Source organism: Chiloscyllium punctatum, chromosome 5, assembly GCF_047496795.1.
Source record: "Chiloscyllium punctatum isolate Juve2018m chromosome 5, sChiPun1.3, whole genome shotgun sequence".
Classification (NCBI taxonomy): Eukaryota; Metazoa; Chordata; class Chondrichthyes; order Orectolobiformes; family Hemiscylliidae; genus Chiloscyllium; species Chiloscyllium punctatum.
Window position 1 is genome coordinate 137173502 of NC_092743.1, and position 23923 is coordinate 137197424.

The window sequence follows — 23923 nt, forward strand, 5'->3', positions numbered from 1 at the left end:
GACCTACTAATGATTTCTTTCTGTGATTCTGCCAGATGTGACCAATGCCAGTATAATGAGGGGCTTGTTGTCACAAGGAATGTAATTGAGCAGATCATTAGGGGTGCAAAATTAACAGTGTCACTTTCTCAGTCATTCTTGGGGCCCAGTTGGGCTGAGCCACGTCCATGGTAATCCGTAATCTCCCCCACAAGCCAGCAGCATGAGGGTATAGCTCTTGTCTGCAGAGATTTGGAGAAGCAACTGAAATGGATGAGGAAGAGAAGACGCAGAAATGTCCATGACCCAAATGAACAGTGCATCAGACACCCAGATCCCTATTGCTGAACTGTTCCACACCGTAATGTTCTGTTGGCATGGCCCTCAAAGCATCCTCACTATCTTAAATTAAGCCACCAAATTGATTTATTTATTTATCAGCTTGTGGAAGCATGTTATGACACACTTCTGAATCAGGTGTGATTCAATCTGGGCGTCCTAGTCACAGGTAGGGCACTGTTTCTGCACCCTACCACAAAGCAATTATTCCATACCAACTTTATGCAGCACTTGATTGACACTCATTCACCACTTTAAACCTGCACTTCCTCTACCATTACTACTACCAATTTGTACAATCCACAGACAAAATGCAGCAACTCACCAACACTTCTTCAAATTACCTCCCAAACCTGTAATGTCTACCATCCTGAAGAAACATGGAAACACTACCACCTGTAAATTCTCCTTTAACCACACACCAACAGCCTGACTTAGAATATGGATGGCCATTTCTGGGTCATTGCTGTGTTAAGATTCTGGATCTCGTTATATGGGTGTATCTCCTCACTACATAGACTGTGATAACCCAAGGATACAGCTTACCATTACCTTTACGTGAGCAATTGGATATGGGCAAAAAAAATATTGACTGCTCGCAATGTCCACTTCATGAGTGAGTGAATAAATAAAACTAAAAAACAGAGAGTGAGAGTAAAGAGTAGCAGAGAGTGGGAGATTTTGTTCCTCAGTGTTTAACATTAACAAATTGAACTTTACAACCAGAAAACCATTTGCTAAATGTTTGGATAAAGGTATGGAGGAAAGACAATGTTATGGAGGACAGGAAGTTTTATTTTATTCATTCATGGGATGTGAGTGTTGCTGGCTAGACCAATATTTATTGGCCAGAAGGCTGATAGGAGTCAACCACATTGCTGTGGGTCTGGAGTCATATGTAGGCCAGACCAGGTAAGGATGGCCATTTCCCTCTGTGAAAAGTAGAGGTGAACCAGATGGGTATTTCCAACAATGGTTTCTGATGATCATATGACTCTTATTGCAAGGTTTTTATTAGATTCAAAGTCCACCATCTACTATGGCAGGATTTGAGCCTAGGTCCCCAGAATATTACCTGGGTCTCTGATTTATAGACTAGTGATAATACCACTAGACCATCACCTCCCCTCAGGCGGTAGTACATTTTGGAAGAAAACATTGGGAGGTTAGTTATTAGGTTTAAGGTAAAGTGGGGAAGAGCAGCAAAGGGGTCTTAGAGTACAATTATATCCAACATGAATTGAATTGAATTTATTGTCACGTGTACTGAGGCACAGTGAAAAGCTTTGTCTTGCGAGCAATACAGGCAGATCACAAAGTTACGTAGCATAGATAGTAAATAATAGGTAAACAGCGGCAAAAACAAAAACACAGTTTCAGGCGAATGTTAACAGTTTGAGTCCATTAGTATTCTAACAACAGTTGGGTAGAAACTGTTGTGAAACCAGCTGGTGCGTGTGTTCAGGCTTCTGCACCTTCTCCCCGATTGGTAGAGGTTGTAGAAAAACATTGCCAGGGTGGGATGGATCTTTGAGAATGCTGGCGGCCTTTCTTTGACAGTGGGCCTGGTAGATGGATTCTATAGATGGGAGGTTGGCCTTTGTGCTTATCCGGGCCGAGTTCACCATTCTCTGTAACCGTCTCCGATCTTGAATGGTACATACCAGGTAGTGATACATTCAGACAGAATGCTCTTGATGGCACACCTATAAAAATTTGCAAGGATATTCGCCGTCATGCCAAATTTCCTCAGCTGCCTGAGGAAGAAGACGTTGGGCCTTTGTAACCAGTGTGTTCACAAGACAAATTGTGGCATAGGTTGGTGATGCCATACACACACCAAAAAACGACAAACCAACCACTAGGCTTTACTACGAGAGAGGTAGAATTGAGAGTGGGGGGATGTTGTGCTAACCTGTATTGAACCCTAAGTTAGGCCACAGTATGTAGTACATACAGTTGTCGTATTATAATGTCACCTCATTATAAAAAGAGTATAGAGGTACTGGAGAGGGTGCTGAGAGAAGGTTTATGAGGATGATACCAAAAATGTGTGGGTGTACATAACATGAAACCATTGAGAGTCTAAGGCCCTTGCTTCTTAGAAAAATAAAAGGCAGAGGTGGGTTCTAATAGAAATTTTTTACAATCATGAAAGATTTTGATAGATTGAATGCAGAGAATATTTCCTCTTGTGGTGAGGAACATGAGCAGCTGTCAAAGAATGCAAGACAGTGACGGAGAAATCAAATAGGGGACTTAGAAGAAACCCTGGCTAAAGTCTGAAGAGAGTGTGGAACTCGCTACCACAGGGAGTGGTTGAAGTTAGTAGTGAACATGCATAAAGGCAAACAAGAGAACCATATGTGGCAGAAGATAACAGAAAGTGAAAGATTTAGCTTAGGAAGACTGGGAGGATGTTCAGTTAGGAATGAGTGCCCATTGGCCCTTGGCTAAACTGCAGAGCTAGGCATGATCTCCGAGCACCAACCACACATAGCTTTACCACCACGGGCGCTGGCACCCAACATTCAAGGAGGCATTGCCACCATCCGGGCATCTCTCTGCAAACCAGACTTGCCAGTCAGGGAAAAAGTGACAATGAGCAGTGTATGGCTGTATGATGTACAGTTACCACCCAGGGATCGACACCCAGTCCAATGTATGGATCAGTCTGCTTCACTTGGAGTCTCACATTCACCCAGTACCTACTGACATTTTGATGTAATTTAATTTAATTTGATTTTGTTTATTATTGTCACGTGTGCTGAGATACAGTGAGAAGTGTTGTATTCTGTGCTAATTAGACAAATCACATCTTGCGTAAGTACATTAGGGTAATAGAACAGAATGCAGAATATAATGTTACAGCTACTCAGAATGTGCAGAGAAAGATCAACTCTAATATGTGAGACGTCCGTTCCTAAGTCTGATAACAGTGGGGAAGAAGCTGTTCTTGAATCTGATGGTACGGGTTTCAAACTTTTGTATCTTTGGCCTGATGGAAGAGGGTGGAAGAGAGTATAATTGGGATGGAAGAGTTCTTTGATTGTGTTGGCTGCTTTCCTGAGGGGAAGTATAGATGGAGTCAATGATGGAAGGCTAGGTTTTGTGATAGACTGCTCTGTGTTCACAACTCTCTGTAGTTTCTTGTGGTCTTGGAGGGCGCAGTTGCCATACCAAGCTGTGATTTATCCAAGTAGGATGCTTTCTATAGTGGATCTATAAAAATTGGTAAGAGTCATTATGGACGTGTCGAATTTTCCTTAGTCCCCTAAGGAAGGAGAGGCACAGGTGTGGCATATACACCTTTCTTTATCACTCACAGAAGCAATTGGCACAGTCAGACACCCAGACAGTGGCCATGCTGTGTCTCAGTCCCCCCTCAATGGCACATCCATCTTGTTGTAGGTCAGTGTGCTGTGTCAGTGTCACCATTCAGGACTCTCCTTCTCAACCTCTCTCCTCAACTGAGATGTAGTGACCCTCAGGTTAAACCCCTTACCACCAGTCAACTCTCTGATGAGAGAGCAGCCCTCAGGGACCTTGGCGACATTGCCTTTACCTTTATGTTGGCCATGCAGACACCGAGGGTCCCTACTCCCTGGCCACTAGGGGCTCTCTCTATGTGTTGCACCTGCCTGGCATTATCAAAGCTGGGAAGCTATCTGAGATATACCCTCCTGTGCACACAACCAGCTTAACAGTGGGTAATGATGAAGGCAATAGCAATCCTGGACCAGGCTGGCATTGTATGGTCATGTGACCTCCTCTGCCAGCCATCCAGGACGAATGCTGCTCTCCTCTGGACCACCCCGTCCATCAGGACCTCAAGTGGGACCAACTCCCCCTTCTCCAGCTCTCCCCTCAGTGTCCAAAGCTGAACAGAGTAGCTCCCAAATGCCGGCACTTCTCCGGGTGTGCAACGGCCTTTCAAAGATGGTGCAGATTAGATTAGATTACATTACATTACCTACAGTGTGGAAACAGGCCCTTTGGCCCAACAAGTCTGAAGAGTAACCCATCCAGACCCATTTCACTCTGACTAATGCACCTAACACTATGGGAAATTTAACATGGCCAATTCACCTGACCGGCACATCTTTCCACTGTGGGAGGAAACCGGAGCACCTGGAGGAAACCCACGCAGACACGGGGAGAATGTGCAAACTCGACACCGTCGCCCAAGGCCGGAGTTGAACCTGGATCCCTGGTGCTGTGACGCAGCAGTGCTAACCACTGAGCCACTGTGTTGAGTAATGGACCAACGCTCACTGTCAGTACACACACATGAGTAACTGAGTGATGTATCTGAGAGGAACAAGCACCCATTAAGTATTAGCAAGGAATCACCACCTTTGGGATAGCAGGGAAGATATAACATTTGCAAAGTTGGCAAATACAAAGTCGGTAACTAAAAAAAAACACTGAGCAGCTATCTGCTGAATTGTGAGATTTCTTGGGAACGGTGCATGGTAAGATGGGGCAGAAATTGGACACGATGTATCTCACCGGGACGGGAATGGCTATATATTGGTAAGATACAGCAAGAGCACTGTCTCAGCCCCACAGTGAAAATCCCTCCAGCAAACTTGACATGACTCACAATTAGTCAAGAAAATGTAAGATTCAGTCCTTTGTTCTTAACCGTGAGAAAAAGAGTCTCATTTGGTGTAAGTATTGGGCAGCATTTAGACTACTTCCACAAATGTTATCAAAATAAGGATGTTTAAATTCAGTGTCTCCATGGCAATGAGATTGACCAGTGAGGGAAAGCAGTGGAAGAGCACACGTTGCACCTGGTCAGGGCGAGGTCACCGATTGAAGATTTTTGGGGGAAAGGAGTGTGTGATGGACAGAGGGGAGGCCAAAGGCTTTCTTGAACAGTGTGAGCTTTCTCTTCCTGGATGGTAAGGGCTACTAGAAAGTCCACCACCCTTGTGGACTCAGCAACACTCGCCTGCCTCCCCTTCACTCTGGAGATTCCCAACTCAGAGCAAACCTGTGCACCAACAACTAATTTTAAATCAAACTCCAGTTACCCGATGTTAGTGAAGTTTTCCACCTCTCCAGTCAGTAGCTACAACATTTCTTTTCTAAAAGAAAAAAGTGATTTAACGTTGCAATTCTTTGTATTTGCCAACTTTGCAAATGTTATATCTTCCCTGCTATCCCAAAGGTGGTGATTCCTTGCTAATGTTTTTTACTTTCTCTGTTCTTTCAAGGGATTTTGGAGTCTGTGACCAGGCTTGCATTTATTGGAAGTAAGAGGCTTGCTAGACTCTTTCATTGGGTAGTTCAGAGTTAAATGCATCTGGATTGCTGTGGGTCTGGAGTCACATGTAGACCAAAAGGGTGTTATTTTAAACAAAAGATGGTCATTTCAAGGTCAGCATTAATCCACTGGCTTGATTTTCCCAGATTTATTAACTGAATTCAAATTCCCCCCACCATCACCGTGGGAATTGAACCCACGTCACTGAACATTAAGCTGGAAACTGCTGTTCCAACAACATTACCATCAGCCACCATTTCCTCATGAAGATTATGGTGAAATATACTAGTAGCTCTTTGGATGAACAAGATTCATGCTTTTTAAAATATTTTTTAATCAATGTGTTCTGGGATGTCATTACACACCTCTGGAGCCTGAGCTTGAATCCAGGCCTCCTGATTCAAAGGTAGGGACACTACCACAGTGACACAAGACTTCCCCCCCCCGCCCAAATATTCACTTAGTTGTCCCTGATTGGATTAAAGTTGGGTGTGTAGAGCTATGAGTCGCTCACTTAAATTGTGCAACGGAGCCTTCTCCAAAGAGCAGTCAATAGTCACTCGGGACACAAATTATGCAGCACAAGAAAGAAATTGTAACGTAGGTATAACATCTCTTAACAGGGCAGATATTGCTTTTCCCTTCTTTGTAGTTCAATTGCCTCTGTACCTGTGATGTGAAAAGAATATTTTTGTTCAAAGAGCATTGCATGTTATTTATAACTGTGAATTATTTCCCTCTTAAGTTAATTGTGAAAGAGTCCCAGGTTCAAAGGAAACCAGGTCAACAAATTCAGGATTTTGATTTATGTTATCAATAATGTTGAAATGGGATTTATTCCACTGCTGGTTGACAAGTTGCATGAGATATTAAACCTCATATAGTTAATGTAAAAAGCAATCTATCATTAAATAACATTTTAATTTACACCATGAATTGAATCATTCAGCCCATCATAGATTATTTTTGCAGATGGATTCCAGTTGGTGAAACAAGGGTCATAACATAATCGTTTGATAGTACAGAGCATGAGTATTGCTGGAACCAAAGGTTGCAAGTTTTTGTAATGTACTTATCAGTACAAAATCTCAGGAACAGCAAATCTCAAAGGGATCAGCAGTTTATAGCACATGAGATGAGGATGCTGATTGGTTAGTAAGTTGACTGCCTACGTACCAGCTGATCAGGAGTCTCTCCCCAGGCTGTGTAAATTGCTGTTTCCTTTGAGACTTGGTATTGTTATAATTCTATCCTGACGAATACAAGATGAAAATTTTCAGCATATGCCTTTTTCAACAAGAATAACACAGATAGAGTCATAAAGATGTACAGCACGGAAACAGGCCCTTCGCTCCAACTCATCCATGCCGACCCCAATATTCCAACCCAATCTACTTCCACCTGCCATAACCTGGCCCATATCCATCCAGCCCTTCCTATTCATATACCCATCCAGATTCCTTTTAAATGTTGCAATTGTACTAACCTCCACCACATCCTCTGGCAGCTCATTCCATACACGTACCACCCTCTGCGTGAAAACGTTGCCCCTTAGGTCTCTTTTACATCTTTCCACACTCACCCTAAACCTATGCCTAGAGGATGGGAAACATTTCTGGCTGTAACAGGCTGCTCCTTTTTTAAAGTATTGAAGGTGTTGGGGGTGATTTCCTCGAATTCCAAGAGCAGCAATTACTGTTTTATATGCTGTTACATTTTTTGCAACTTTGGAGAAAAATAAAGTTAAAACAATGGCAATTTCAAAAGGGAGAGGAACAGACAAAGGCAGCACATGGTCACGTCAGTGCAGGAGAGAGAGAGAGCGAGAGAGAGAAACCCATATTGCTAACTGATACAGCAGTGAACCTGCGCAGTTACGGCCTATGCTGTTGAATTCATGTATCTCTGGACATCAAAGTGATTCTGGGAAAATTAACAAAACAGTGAAATTCACAACTAATCTTGGAGAACCTGTGTGGGAGAGGGCACAGCACAGAAACAGATAAGTGAATAGTTTTAAGTGTGGCCTTGCTGTAAGTCTGCAGTAGTGAATAGAGTGGGTTCTTCTTGATTACATGTTTTATTGAGATATGTCTCTTGATTAAACTTTAAAATATAATCCATAAATATTAAGTTAGCCTGGAGCAGTGTTTTATAGAGGAATAAGATGGTGCTGTTTTCTGGGTCTGGAGATTGGAAGAAACAAAAATGGCCCTTAGTAGAGTGATATGCTCTTTTTGTTGGATGTGGGAGTTTAGGGAGAGTTTACATGTTACTGAGGATTATATCTGCAATAAATGCCATTGGTTGCAAATCCCATCAGATTGAATGGATCAGTTGGAGAGACAGTTAAAGGCAATGAGGAATTTACAAGAGCAAGGGGTGTGATAGATGCAGTTATAGGAAGGGAGAAAAGTTGCAGATAGTCAGATAGATGGGTTAACTCCAGAAAAGGTAGGGGGGTAGACAGGCTGTGCAGGAGTCTCCTGTGGCTATCCCCATCTCAAAATGTAGCGGGTGATGGATTCTAAGGGGAATGTAGCACGAACAGCCAAGTTTCTGGTATTAAGACTGGCTCTAGTGTAATGAGGGGTACATCGGGTTCCAAGAGATTGATTGTGTTAGGGGACTCGCTCGTTCGAGGCACAGATATTTCTGTGGCCAGCAGCAAAAAATGAGAATGGTGTGTTGCCTCCCTGGTGCCAGGATCGGATGTCTCCGAGAGGGTGTAGAATGTTCCCAAGGGGGAGAGGGACCAGCAGGAGGTCATTGTACACATTGGAACCAATGACATAGGAAGGGAAAAGGATGAGATTCTGAGGGGAGATTACAGAAAGTCAGGCAGGAATTTAAAAAGGAGGTCCTCGAGAATAGTTATATCTGGAACACTCCTGATAGTGAGGTTAGGAATAGAAGGGTAGAGCAGATGAATGCATGGCTGTGAAGCTGGTGTTTGGGAGAAGGATTCACATTTTTGGATCATTGGAATCTCTTCTGGGGTAGAAGTGACCTGTATAACAAGGACAGATTTGACCTGAATTGGAAGGGGACTAATGTGCTGGCAGGGAGATTTGCTCAAGCTGCTCAGGAGGATTTAAACTAGAACGGTGGAAGGTTAGGACTCGGGAGATAGTGAGGAAAGAGATCATTCTGAGACTGGTACCGTTCAGAAGAGAAGCAAGTCAAAAGGTCAGGCCAGGCAGGGACAAAGTAGAGAACAAGGTAGGACTGATAAATTAAACTGCATTTATTGCAATGCAAGGGGCCTAACAAGGAAGGGGATTGGTTAGGATCATGGGACTAGGATATCATAGCAATTACAGAAACATGGCTCAGGGAAGGATAGGACTGGCAGCTTAATGTTCCAGGATACAAGTGCTTCAGGAAGGACAGAAAGGGAGGCAAGAGAGGAGGGCAAGTGGTTTGAAGAGGGATAGCATTACAGCTGTGCTGAGGGAGGATATTCTCGGAAATATATCTAGGGAAGCTATCTAGATGGAACTGAGAAATAAGAAAGGGATGAGCACCTCATTGGGTTTGTATTATAGATTCCCTAATAGTCAGCGGGAAATTGAGTAACAAATTTGTAAGGAGGTCTCAATTATCTGTAAGAATAATAAGAATCTGTAAGAATGGTCAGGGATTTTAACTTTCCAAACATAGTGGGATTGCCATAGTGTTAAGGGTTTAGATGGAGAGGAATTTGTTAAGTGAGTACAAGAACATTTTCGGATTCAGTATGTGGATGTACCTACTAGAGAAAGTGCAAAACTTGATCTACTCTTGGGAAATAAGGCAGGGCAGGTTATTGAGGTGTCAGTGGGGGAGCACTTTGGGGCCAGCGACCATAATTCTATTAGATTTAAAATAATGATGGAAAAGGATAGACCAGATCTAAAAGTTGAAGTTCTAACTTGGAGGAAGGCTAATTTTGACAGCATTAGGCAAGAACTTTCAAAAGCAGATTGGGGACAGATATTCGCAGGTAAAGGGACGGCTGGAAAATGGGAAGCCTTCAGAAATGAGATAACAAGAATCCAGAGAAAGTATATTCCTGTGAGGGTGAAAGGGAAGGCTGGTAGGTATAGGGAATGCTGGATGACCAAAGAAATTGAGGGTTTGGTTAAGAAAAGTATCAGATATAGACAGGAGAGATCCAGTGAATCCTTACAAGAGTAATAATGCAGTAGGAGTATACTTAAGAGGGAAATCAGGAGGTCAAAAAAGGGACATGAGATAGCTTTGGCAAATAGGGTTAAGGAGAATCCAAAGGGTTTTTACAAATACAGTAAGGGCAAAAGGGTAACTAGGGAGAGAATAGGACCCCTCAAAGATCAACAAGGTGGCCTTTGTGTGGAGTCACAGGAGACGGGGGGGGGATACTAAACGAGTATTTTGTGTCAGTGTTTACTGTGGAAAAGGACATGGAAGATATAAAATGTAAGGAAATAGATGGTGATATCTCAGAAAATTTCTATATTACAGAGGAGGAAGAGGGTTTCTTGAAATGCATAAAACTGGATAAATCCCCAGGACCTGATCAGGTGTACCCTTGAACTCTGTGGGAAGCTAGGGAAGTGATTGCTGGGCCCCTTGCTGAAATATTTGTATCATTGATAGTCACAGGTAAGGTGCCGGAAGACTGGAGGTTGGCGAACATGATGCCACTATTTAAGAAAGGTGGTAAGGACAAGCCAGGGAACTATAGACCAGTGAGCCTGTACCTCGGTGGTGGGCAAGTTGTTGGAGGGAATCCTGAGGGACAGGATGTACATGTATTTAGAAAGGCTAAGACTGTTTCAGGATAGTCAACATGGCTTTGATTTGTGGATGTAACTCTGAAAATGGACAAGGGAGATTCAGTGGATGTAGTGTACCTGGACTTTCAGAAAGCCTTTGATAAAATCCCACATAGGAGGTTAGTGAGCAAAATTAGGGTGCATGGTATTGGGGGCAAAGTACTGACTTGGATTGAAAATTGATTGGCTGACAGGAAACAAAGAGTAGTGATAAATGGCTCCCTTTCGGAATGGCAAGCGGTGACCAGTAGGTACTGCAGGGATCAGTGCTGGGACCGCAGCTTTTTACAATATATATTAATGATATAGAAGATGGTATCAATAGTAACATTAGCAAATTTGCTGATGATACAAAGCTGGGTGGCAGGATGAAATGTGAGGAGGATGTTAGGAGATTACAAGGTGACCTGGACAGGTTAGGTGAGTGAACAGATGCATGGCAGATGCAGTTTAATGTGGATAAATGTGTGGTTATCCACTTTGGTGGCAAGAACAGGAAGGCAGATTACTACCTAAATGGAGTCAAGTTAGGTAAAGGGGCAGTACAAAGAGATCTGGGTATTCTTGTACACCAGTCAATGAAGCTGAAAATGTGTTGCTGGAAAAGCGCAGCAGGTCAGGCAGCATCCAAGGAGCAGGAGAATCGACGTTTCGGGCATCAGCCCTTCTTCAGGAAGGGCATCAGCCCTTCTCCTGTTCCTTGGATGCTGTCTGACCTGCTGCGCTTTTCCAGCAACACATTTTCAGCTCTGATCTCCAGCATCTGCAGTCCTCACTTTCACCAGTCAATGAAGGCAAGCATGCAGGTACAGCAGGTAGTGAAGAAGGCTAATAGCATGCTGGCCTTCATAACAAGAGGGATTGAGTATAGAAGCAAAGAGGTTCTTCTGCACCTATACAGGGCCCTGGTGAGACCACATCTGGAATATTGTGTGCAGTTCTGGTCTCCAAATTTGAGGAAAGACATTCTGGCTATTGAGAGAGTGCAGCGTAGGTTCACAAGGTCAATTCCTGGAATGGCGGGACTATCTTATGTTGAAAGCTTGGAGCAACTGGGCTTGTATACCCTTGAGTTTAGACGACTGAGAGGGGATCTGATTGAGACGTATAAGATTATTAAAGAATTGGACACTCTGGAGGCAGGAAGCATGTTTCTGCTGATGGGTGAGTCCCGAACCAGAGGACACAGCTTAAAAACAAGGGGTAGGCCATTTAGGGCAGAGATGAGGAGAAACCTCTTCACCCAGAGAATGGTGGGTGTGTGGAATGCTCTGCTCCAGAAGGCAGTGGAGGCCAAGTCTCTGGATTTGTTTAAGAAAGAGTTGGATAGAGCTCTCAAGGATAGTGGAATCAAGGGTTATGGAGATAAGGCAGGAACAGGATACTGATTGAGGATGATCAGCCATGATCATAATGAATGGTGGTGCAGCTTCGAAGGGCAGAATGGCCTACTCCTGCACCTATTGTCTATTGATGAGGGAAGACCGTTAGATGTGATCTATATGGACTTCAGTAAGGTGTTCGACAAAGTTCCCCCGGGAGACTGGCTAGCAAGGTTAGATCTCATGGAATACAGGGAGAACTAGCCATTTGGATACAGAACTGGCTCAAAGGTAGAAGGGTGGTGGTGGAGGGTTGTTTTTCAGATTGGAAGTCTGTGACCAGTGGAGTGCCACAAGGATTGGCGCTGGATCCAGTACATTTCATCATTTATATAAATGATTTGAATGTGAGTATAAGAGGTATAGTTAGTAAGTTTGCAGATTACACCAAAGTTGGAGGTGTAGTGGACAGTGAAGATGATTACCTCCGATTACAACAGGATCTTGATCAGATGAGCCAATGGGCTGAGGGTGGCATATGGAGTTTAATTTAGATAAATGTGAGGTGCTGCATTTTGGGAAAGCTGATCTTAACAGGACTTATACACTTAATGGTAAGGTCCTAGGGAGTGTTGCTGAACGAAGAGACCTTGGAGTGCAGGTTCATAGCTCCTTGAAAGTGGAGTCGCAGGTAGATAGGATAGTGAAGAAGGTGTTAGGTATGCTTTCCTTTATTGGTCAGAGTATTGAATACAGGAGTTGGAAGATCTTGTTGCGGCTGGTTAGACCACATTTGGAATATTGCTATTGGAAGGATGTTGTGAAACTTGAAAGGGTTCAGAAAAGATTTACAAGGATGTTGCCAGGTTGGAGGATTTGAGCTATAGGGAAAGGCTGAATAGGCTGGGGCTGTTTTCACTGGAGCATCGGAGGCTGAGGGGTGACCTCATAGATGGAATGTTTATCTTCAGTACGTATTTTTAATGTATCTGTGCTGTTCTAAAATTCATACCAATATCATAATTTGCGGTAGCTGCTACATTGTCATCAAAGAATAGCAGATTGAAATTGTTAAATTACGATTGCTGTTTCACATTATTAACTCACAACTGTGACAATAATCCAGTTATTGACTGTTATGCACTGGTGGGCATTATGTCATATTGAACCTTGGTAAAATTAATTTTTTGCCTTTTTTTGTATACTGTTAAAACCTTAAGTTATCTCGGGGCAGTAGATTTTGGGATTTGCATATTAATTGAAACCTGTATCACCATTCTAAGTGATTACAGACTTAACAGCAATCTAGGTTGGTCTAATACATTGCATCATTTGTATGACACTTGGATCTTTTTCTTGGAAACTCTCTGTCCTATGTAACCTGCCCCACTAGCTAGCTGCCAAAGGGGCTAAGCTCTGAAAACTTGTGATTTCAAATAAACCTGTTGGACTATAACCTGGTGTCATTGATTTTTAACTTTGTCCACCCCAGTCCAATGCCAACACCTCTACATCAGATATTTTTGCTGATTTTATTACTTTTCATTTGTTTTAAATTCTAACTTTGGCCACTCATGTTTTTTTAATATCCATAGTACTGTCATTATTTGGGCAATGTGGATAGAGCCAAAATAGCTATCTGGTGATTTCCTACTTGGGTTTACCTGAATGAGTCAATCTGTTATTAAATGTAACAAAAAAACAGAAAGTGCTGGACGTACCAGCAGGTTGGTTTGCAACTGTGGAGAAAGAAACACACGTGACATTTCAAACGCAATAACATCATTGGAATTGTTAATTAAATGCACTTTCTGTGCTCCCTGTTTGATATCTCTATCTTACAAATGTTCTACATGTTCTGAGTACAAACAATTTGTACAAAAGTACAAATGTTCTACGTGTTCCAAGAACTGTGCACACATTGCCTTGTTCATTATCCATCTCTCTGAACGATAAGTTCAGACATTGCCATTTACAAAGTGCGAATGGGCTATATTTTACATTAGCTGTCCATAGGTGTTCCTCTCCATTGTGTTTCATTCACGGTGAAAGTGTTTCTCTTGTCATTTTTATAGACATTCCCAAAGCTGCTGTCAGGATCTTGAGCAACATGACATTCCTGTTTGTGAGTTTGTCATACACAGCAGAAAGTGCCATCGTCACCGCTTTTATTACCTTCATTCCCAAGTTCATTGAATCTCAGTTTGGCATCCCAGCATCTAATGCAAGCATTTACACTGGTAAGATGTGTACATTAACATTTTGGGTTGCAAAGTTACTGTTAGCAGTAGAAATATAGATTTTATTGGGCCGTAGATCAGGTTATAATGCCTGAATTATAGACTTCTATTTCACATATGACCAAATGGATCAGATTGTCTCGTGCCTGTGCCTAGTATACTTGATCAGGTGTAGAGGTTTGCATGACAATAAGCAAATGTGAGCAGTGTTCCATCTAATTATGTATATAACATCTTTGGAATGCTTCAAGAACATATTCTTTCCATAGGCTGTACCGAGGCAGAAAAGTCATCCCAATAGTTTAGGAATAATTTTAGAAATTTAACATAGGTGATTTTAATATTAGAACATTAGACTAAATACTTAGAGATACTGGTTAATTTCCAAAGGTCTCTGATCTGACTTGTCCATATTAACTGACATGATATATCTTGTAACGTACAGGGATGTTTACAGCAGAAGGGCAATACAAATGAAAGATTTCCATTCTGAAATTTGCCTGATGAGTGATCAGATATTATTTCTCTTTTATCCTGAAGGGATGCAGTTACCCAGGAACTAGCTGTTGAGCAGTTTCTCAACGATAAGCAGACTAGAATGTGAATGCCAGTCAGCAATTTGATCAAATCAGACCTTATTTCTGAGCCCGAATCTGTCCTCACTTGACATCTGGCAAAATGCACTCTCAAGCCTGATAGCGGTCAGGAGCAAGAACATCTGATGTTTTCTTTTCCCTCTGTCTCAGTCCAGGGTCATTGACACTAAATATAGCACCACCATGATCAGCTCCTTTCGTCTCATATTAAGTGGTCCACTTGTTCCTTGGTTCGGCAATGGATCTAGAGAAGATGTGTCACCTGCAATGTTTGTAGATGTACCAACAGATGCTAAATGTGGAAACTCTGTAGAGTAATTCCAAAGATAGGGAGACAAATTGCTAGTCCTGGAATTTATGTTTTTTAAAAAAAGCATTGATTAACTTTGGCTGATAAATTTACCTAATATTGTAAAAAGAATTTTCATGACATTTACAAAAGAGGTTTTAACAAATTAACCTTCAGTTATAGCAGAACTACAAACTTAAAATAACGTAACAGTGTCCAGAATGCATTTGTGGAGAGATTGCTCTGCTAAATGCTTACTGTCCAACTAAATTTTATTGAAGTTAGTGTAGATATAATCATTATAGCTTTCTGCATAAACCATAGTCATCAATCACTATTTGATATAATCAATGTATTATAATGCAATAGCGTGCTATGTCTGTCCCATACATTGATCAAGTTCTTCAGTGCAATAATGTACATTGTGTTAATATAATTTGTTCATCAACCTTTGTATTCTGTTGACTTTCATGAATGGCAGTTTTTAAAATAAACTATTTGTCGGCTTCACTGCTTATGCACTTATAAGTTGTCCTGGTCCTTGAGAAGGAGGTGGTGAGTTGCCTTCTTGAACCTATAGTCATTACAGGTACACCCATAGTGCTGCTAGGGAGGGAATTCCAGCATTTTAACTTAGCACCAGTGAAGGAATGCCAGTTTAGTTCCAAGTCAGGATGGTGTGTGGCTTGGAGGGAAACTTGCAGGTAATGATGTTCCAATGTGTCTGCTGCCCTTGTATGTGGTAGAAGCTGCAGGTTTGGAAGGTTCTGTCAGAGGACCTTTGGTGAGTTAATGCAGTACATTTTGCAGATGGTACACACTGCTGTCATTGCGCATTAGTGGCAAATGGATCAAATGTTGATGGTGGTGATGGGGTGCCAATCAAGCAGGGACTTTGTCCTGGATGGTTTCCATCTTCTTGAACATTATTGGAGCTGCACTTATCCAGGCAGGTGGAGACTATTCGTCATACCCCTGACTTGTGTCTTATAGATAGTGGTCAGGCTTTGAGGAGTCAGGAGGTGTTGCCACAGAGAGGCTAGGTGGTTACCTGCTGTCATAGCCACCAGAAGTAATTGGCCAGGTTGGATGTGAAGATAACGCTCATTTGGTAAAGACAATAAAGTCAGCTCTATGTTTTCAGGTATTTTAATACATATTAATATAAACATGTGCTTACACATTTGGTTATATTTCCCTTGTGATCTTAGCTGGCCACTATCTCAGAGTTAAGCAGACTGTAACCTCAACATCTTATTTGTTCTTCAACTGAACTTCTAATGCCACATTATCTCCATTATTAAAACCATCTTACTTAGATCACAGTTATGTTTTTTGCCTCAGTTCTGAAAACCTTCATCCATATTTTTGTTAATTCGAGACCCAAATATTCCAATGCTCTGCATGTCCTCAACTTGCACTCTCCATAAACTTCATGTATTGCATCCCACATTTACTTCCTCTCACCCATCACTCTGTTAAACTGATAAAGATTAACTGTTGGATTCACACCCTGCTCTGACTGTTCTATTGTTGCTCCTCCAGTCGTACAACTCTCTGACAACTTTCCATACCTTCACCTTTGGTCTATTGTGAATTCCTCAATCGAGTTGGCTCATTATTGGTGGTAAAAACAATAACTGCAGATGCTGGAAACCAGATTCTGGATTAGTGGTGCTGGAAGAGCACAGCAGTTCAGGCAGCATCCAAGTAGCTTCGAAATCGACATTTCGGGCAAAAGCCCTTCATCAGGAATAAAGGCAGTGAGCCTGAAGCGTGGAGAGATAAGCTTATGTCTTAAGTTGTCCAGGTTCAAATTCTGAAATTCTTCCTTAAAGCTCAGTCCTTCCACTTTTGCCTCCTTAAAATATCTCCATTTGATTAAACTTTTAGACATCACTCATCCACTTACTACCTGGAGAAAGTGAGCACTGCAGATGCTGGAGATTAGAGTCCAAGAGTGTGGTGCTGGAAAAGCACAGCCGGTCAGGTATCATCTGAGGAGCAGGAGAATTCCCTGCTCCTCGGATGCTATCAGATCAGCTTTGCTTTTCCAGCACCATACTGTTCAATCCACTTACTACCTGTCTAGTTTGGTGAAGTTGGAAAAGCATAGCAGGTCATTCCTGATGAAGGGCTTTTACCCGAAATATCAATTTTCCTGTTCCTCGCATGCTGCCTGACCTGCTGTGCTTTTCCAGCACCACTCTAATCTTGAATCTGATCTCCAGCATCTGCAGTCCTCACTTTCACCTAATTACTGCGGATGCTGGAATCTGAAACCAAAAGAGAAAGTGCTGGAAAATCTCAGCAGGTGTGGCAGCATCTGTAAGGAGAGAAAAGAGCTGACATTTCGGGTGTAACTGACCCTTGACTTGAAACGTCAGCTCTTTTCTCTCCTTACAGATGCTGCCAGACCTGCTGAGATTTTCCAGCATTTTCTCTTTTGGTCTCACTTTCACCGAGTTTTATGAAGTGTCTGGAGATATTTAGCAACATTAAAGGAGTTATAAAAATATAAATTAGTTGTTGTTATAACATCAGTGTGAAATTGAACTCAGTGTGGAGTTGGTTCCCATCCTAACTTGCAAGAGAAAATTGTTTTTAAGTCCCCGGAGAGCACAGAGACCATTTTAGACACTGGTAAGAATGCTTAATAAAAATAATAATTTTGTTGGCCATGAGCTATGCATACCCATGGTGGAATATTTTTGGCAGATGCAATACCAAAGTTCTAGTTCCTGCCACTGCACCATTCTTAGCTGCATAGCATGAACCTTGCCAAATAAAACAAATTCCTTGTTCTTGTCATCCGATATATTATAGAGCTCAACAGCAACAACAGTTGCCAGGGGATGTTGCCAAGGGTAACACAAGAAATAAACTGGGAAGGAAATTCTCATTTGGAAAACTCACCAGGAAAGTAAATGGAGAGGCATCTACTAAGGATGTCTTAATATATTAAAGGCTGAAACAGAGTTACACATCTCTGAATTATTCATGACTATTCATACATCTATATATTTATAGATAGAATTAATAATTAAAAAATTGATCTGCAGTGTTCATTAACCACTGTTATCATAGAGGTTAACAGCCTAGAAACAGGCCCTTCGGCCCAACTTGTCCACGCAGTCCCACTTTTCACAATTAACCTAATGTTTCTTAAGTTACAAAATTGTACTCACTGTCATCACTACCTCTGGCAGTCCGTTCTAAAGATTCACCACCCTCTGTGTGAAAAAAATTGCCCCTCTGAACTGTTTTGTATCTGTCCCCTCTCACCTTAAACCCACACTCTCTAGTTTTAGACTCCCCTACACTGGGGAAAGGCTGTTGGCTATCTACCTTATCTATGCCTCTCATAATTTGATAGAGACATTTAGACAGGTTAGGAAAGGTTTAGAGGGTTATGGGCCAAATACAGTAAAATGAAATCAGATCAGTTTAGGCTACCCAGTTGGCATGGCACACATGCAGAGTCACCTGGCACTGTCAGTGAGCTGGGAGGAACCCAACTCTAAGCCTTCAGAGAACATCGTGTAGATCTTTCCCTCCCTCTGTGCTACCTCCCTGTCATGTTGCAGGACCATTGGAATTGTCACTGATGCCTCCGTATCTGCTGCAGCAGTTTCTGTTGGCAGTCACTTACTTCTGTTCCCTCTGCCTGCCAGACTCACCAAATACCTGCCAAAAACCATTTCACAGTATGTCCAAAGACTTTGCAGCAGCAGAAGTGAGTATAAGTCACAGTGTAAATTGGGTTTCTAACCCTTTAAATAATATTAGTGGCAGCACCGTCTTGCAGCTGAAAGCATGTTTTCTGATGAGTGAGGGGCAAATACATTGAACATAATTAGAGTCATAGAGTCACACAGCACGGAAACAGACCCTTCAATCCAACACATCCACGCCGACCAAGTTTCCCAAATTAAACTCGTCTCACCTGCCTGTGTTTGGCCCACATCTCTCTAAACCTTTCCCATTCATGTATTTATTCAAATAGCTTCTAAAATCTATTTCAAAAATGAAACAACAATGAGACTTTTTACTTGTTTTCTACAAATGAAGGAAAAGTATCTAATTGCAAAGAAAACAACCAAAAACATTTAACCGAAGTTAACAGAAAGGAATATAAATGAATATTAATTTGGACATATAAGTCATGCCATCTAAGTTTCATCTTTCCTCCTTATCAAAATAATCAGATCATAAACACTTGGTGCATGTCAAGCAAAACCATCTCAGATGCATCAGGCAAAGAAACTGACCAATGAACACATTCTATTCCTCAGTTCCTAATCCATATCGATGAGTATTTCAATCTCTGGGGTTCACTACTTATGTACAAGTTGAACACATTTTATTTCATTTTACAAATCTAGAAGCAGTATCTTTCCTACACGATGACCAGATTTGTAGTATCAGCTACCACTGTTAGCGATTAGAATTCACAGCTCTTTCCTCACAGGCGTACAAATACAGATGTTGAGTTGTTCAGTTATAATCTAAACTTGGTGCATCAAATGAGCCAGAATATGACTGCTTGACATTCTTCCACTAGTGGAAGGCTTCTGGCACATGCATAGCCTCCAAGCACCCTTCATGTGGGATATAATGGAAGTAGCTGGAGGGAAAGTGTGCTGCACTTGGAGTCATAGAGCCATAGAGATGTACAGCACTGAACCAGACCCTTTGGTCCAAATTGTCCATGCTGACCAGATATCCTAACCTAATCTAGTCCCATTTACTAGTGCTTGGCCCATATCACTTTAAACTCTAACAATTCATATATATTCAGATGCCCTTTAAATGATGTAATTGTACCAGTCTCCACGGCTTCCTCTGGCAGCTCATTCCATACATGCAACACCCTCATGTGAAAAAGTTGCCCTTTAGAGGTCACTTTTACATCTTTCCCCTCTCACCCAAAACCTATGTCCTCTAGTTCTGGACTACACCACCCCAGGGAAAAGACTTTGTCTATTTATTCTATCCATGACCCCCGTCATGATTTTATAAACCTCAATAGGGCCACCCCTCAGCCTCCGACGCTCCAGGGAAAACAGCCCCAGCCTGTTCAGCATCTTCCTACAGCTCAAACCCTCTAACCCTGGCAATATCCTTGTAAATCTTTTCTGAACCCTTTCAAGTTTCACAATATTCTCCCGATAGGAAGGAGACCAGATGAAGGGCTTTCAGCTTCCAGATTGCTGTCTCCGGTGTGGTAGTACAATTCCAGCTTTTAAGCCCGAAAAGTTTTGCTTTTGGATTAATATTTCCTTTATCATTATGCAAAATCTATGTTCCTTGGTTGTAAAGTCCTGACACAGCATGCCCACAAATGTACATCAAAGCAATTGGAAGTCTGACCAGAAACTGTGCTTCAGTGCTGGCCATCTCCTGGCTAAAGATTAAAAGATGTCACAAGAAGCACGTACGCAAAATGCTGGATAACCATAACTGGCTGATCACATCCTAGTACAGGACTCTGAAATTCAGTTTAATATTAATTGTAAGATTCAGAATTTGACCAAAGGCAAAACTGCTCCAGGCATGAGTGTATCTAGACAAGGTTCACAAATTTTCTTGGAATCAGAACTACCACAGCAGAAGTGACTCTTAATGAGGCAGTGAATTCCACTAATTTAAAGTGGAGTGTGTCCTCTGTTGGCTGGGGTTCATTCTTCTTTTGTATTCTTGCTGCTTTCTGCAGTGAAAAGCAGGCCTTTTTAAACCTTTCCAAATCACAACCACAACCTAACTCATGTAACCCTGGACCAGGCAGTGCATGATTTGATTCTAATTGGTTGGGTGAAGCACATACAGTGCATGGTGACCATTAGGCGAGGAACCATGATGAACACATTGCCTCATGTGAATTCCAAATTAAGTCAGTCACATCTTACTGCATCCGTGAGTGTTGTTGATTAGATCAATCATTTTTAATTCATTGTCTTTACCTTTAATGATCTGCAATGTCATTAATGGACTTTGCATATAAATTAATCAGTTGGAGAACATGGGTGATTTACTGGTGGTGGTTAATAGATTAATTTGTGATCAGGAGTAAAAACTGTTCAGTTGTGTGTAAGAGCACTTCTAGACGTAAAAAATCAATTGACTGTCTGCTTTTTCAATGGATCCTGCTGGGCAATATTGTTTTACTATCGTTGTTGCATCTTGAAGAGCAACTTTACATTTAACAACAGATTGAAAATTATTTATAACTATAAACAGAACAATATCAAAATAATAGAGGATTACACAGTGAGTAATTCTTAAAAAAATACATTAAAAATATGTATAAGTGGCTAACCAATGTCACCCTTTACAGGGTGGGCAAGGTCAAATATTCTTACATGTTCAGTTGGTACCGTCAGAAAAGATAAAAGTCAGAAATGACTGTATAGTTCCAAACTAATCACACACTAACAGAAGTTAAACTTAAGCGCATTTAGATCCTTTGATCCTGTATTATAACTAAACTAATCTGCTAACTCCTATACGCGAGTGTTATAATCAAAATCAAAAGAGGTGACTGTCTGATAGTAACCAAGCCTTCCCTGTGGATAGTTAACTCCACAGAATGTCAGTGAGGGAGGAGAAAGTGAGGACTGCAGATGCTGGAGATCAGAGCTGAAAATGTGTTGCTGGAAAAGCGCAGCAGGTCAGGCAGCATCCAAGGAACAGGAGAATTGACATTTCGGGCATCAGCCCTTCTTCAGGAATCCCGAAACGTCGATTGTCCTGTTCCTTGGATGCTGCCTGACCTGCTGCGCTTTTCCAGCAACACATTTTCAGCTCAGTTCAGAATGTCAGTGATATCAGGGATCCATTCCACACTCAGGTACCCTGCTTTCTTTTCACTTGTGATGTGGAGGTGCCAATATTGGACTGGGGTGGACAAAGTCAGAATTCACATGATATCAGGTAATAGTCCAACAGGTTTATTTGAAATCACAAGCTTTCAGAGCGCTGCTCCTTCATCAGGTGAAGTCAAATAAACCTGTTGGACTATAACCTGGTGTCATGAGACTTCTTTCAGTTGGGCAGGGGGTGGAATGTTCATCACCACAGCACAGTCAAGGTTCAAATGGGAGGGAACTGGTGACACAGTAGGTGGGAGGTTCGAGGAGAGATGGCATGCGGATGCCTTGACCACAGACTCTCCTGAATCCACGAAGTAAGTGTAAAGGCAATGACTTCCTGAACCCACCAAGTCCTTCCTTTGAGGAAGTTGCTGATTTCCCTGATGATTCAGAAAGCCCAACCAGTAAAGTTATTTCATTTATTGAATGATGTGGATATCACACCTGGGTTCAGCATTTATTGTTCATCCTTAATTGCCCTTTGAGGTCCATTGCTGAGGCAAGAGTGACAGATTTAATGAACCAAAGGGTTTTTATAAACATTGACAGTGATTACATGGTAGCCATTAGGTTTTCATTTTGGATTTTAATTGAACTTAAAATTTCACCATCTGCCCTGGTGGGGTTTGAACACATGCCTCTAGACATTAGCCTCATTATTCATCCAGTAGATGGCACTAATAGTATGGTGATTAAAAATTGTGGTCTCATTTTCATATTCCATGTTCAACCCACTTCCTTAATTGGGTTAATTGCTAACCCACCTACCATTAAAAGCTGGCAATGGAGAGCCTGGGGGAAGGCTTCGGTCAAAAAGAAACTTCGACTGATTTCCACCTCTCATCTGGTCCAAACTTGCCTTCCCTTTATTTCATTTAGAATCCCCCCTTGTGTCTTTCCAAGGTGTAAGAGAAAAAAAGCAGGGTGTCCTCAGTCCATGTAATGCATCTGTCTTCAGTTGAAATGACTATTGATAACATTCAGTCTGATTACACAGATCTGAACCTGGTATTAGCTCATACTGAAACCAAGTTTTAACAATAAGTCCCAGTCTGCTTGAAGTAATTGTGATAAAAAACAATAGTTTCAATCAACGTCTTCATTTTGTCTGCATAATGAAGATGTTTTTGGCAGTATAATTATTCCCAAAGCTGTATTTAGAAAGATATAACAATTTTCAGGGAATTTTTCTCTCTCCTTTAGCACCACAGTGTTGCTGAATCCAATTTCTTTCCATATGAGACTGAAACTGTCCAATTCATGGACCAGTTTGTAGGCTTATTGTTACTTCTCTTTGATCCAGCCTATCTTGACACCCACTTGGAGTTGCACTGGAAGGAACTTCCTATCTAGAGTTCCATTGCTCGCTGAAGCAGCTTTAATTAACTGAATGAGGAGACAGAATTCAAATATCTCAGGATACAAACCAAGGTGTCTCCAAATGATCTGTTCAGGGTACATTGCTGTCAATACTAGTTTGCCCTCATCACAAATGGCTAGTTAAACAGTTTTGAAAGTCCAGAGTTCATGCAAGTTGCTGTAGAAACAAGCTTTTTATTTGGATAAATTGTAATTAGGGAATCTAGTCACGAATAATCGTGAACTTGTTCAGGATTTCTCAGCAAAATGAATTCCGCTACATTTAATGTTTAGTTTAAAATTTTTACATTTTCCTCACTTCTGTGTTTTTTTTAATTTTTGAGATGTTTCTAACCTGTTTTGACCTCTTTGTCACTCTACAAAATTATCTCCGCTTGCCGGCACTCATATTTCTTAAGAAAAACTCAGTCAGAACCATATGCCACAGCATCAGGAATTTTATGAATAATCAAAACAAATTGATTTTAATTGGAAACTAAGTCAACCTCCTGAGAACTGGAATGTTTGTGATAGCTTGTGTCTACTGAGGCCCTCTTGCCAGTTCCTCCTGAATATTTAATCTAGAGGACTGAAAGGCCAATCTTTCAGTCATGGCTCTTAAATTTTTTTTCTTCCAGAATCAATGTCCATTTTCCTAAACTTCTCTGTCAAGCATTACTAAAATAGTGCTATATAAATTGAAACAGCATGATTCTCAATTTGGTCCAGAAGGCACTTGCAGAAGCAGAAGGAAAAGTTAAAAAATTGTTAATACTTTTCAAATTTTTAGGATGGCATTCCTAGGAATTTTTGAACCGAATTTTAGAAACAGCATGGAAAAAAATGAGATAAA

General features: G+C 41.5%; 1 protein-coding gene across 4 annotated transcripts in view; it reads left to right on the forward strand.

Moving 5' to 3' along the window:
• Nucleotides 1-23923, forward strand: part of slco5a1 (solute carrier organic anion transporter family member 5A1) — a 185498-nt gene that overhangs the window by 131179 nt on the left and 30396 nt on the right. For 3 of the 4 annotated variants that reach the window (XM_072571474.1, XM_072571472.1, XM_072571475.1), the window contains one exon: nucleotides 13790-13954. The exons of the other annotated variant lie outside the window; for it this stretch is intronic. In XM_072571474.1, coding sequence (XP_072427575.1) covers nucleotides 13790-13954 — 165 coding nt within the window. The remainder of the gene's footprint in view (nucleotides 1-13789; nucleotides 13955-23923) is intronic. 4 annotated transcript variants of the gene reach the window in all.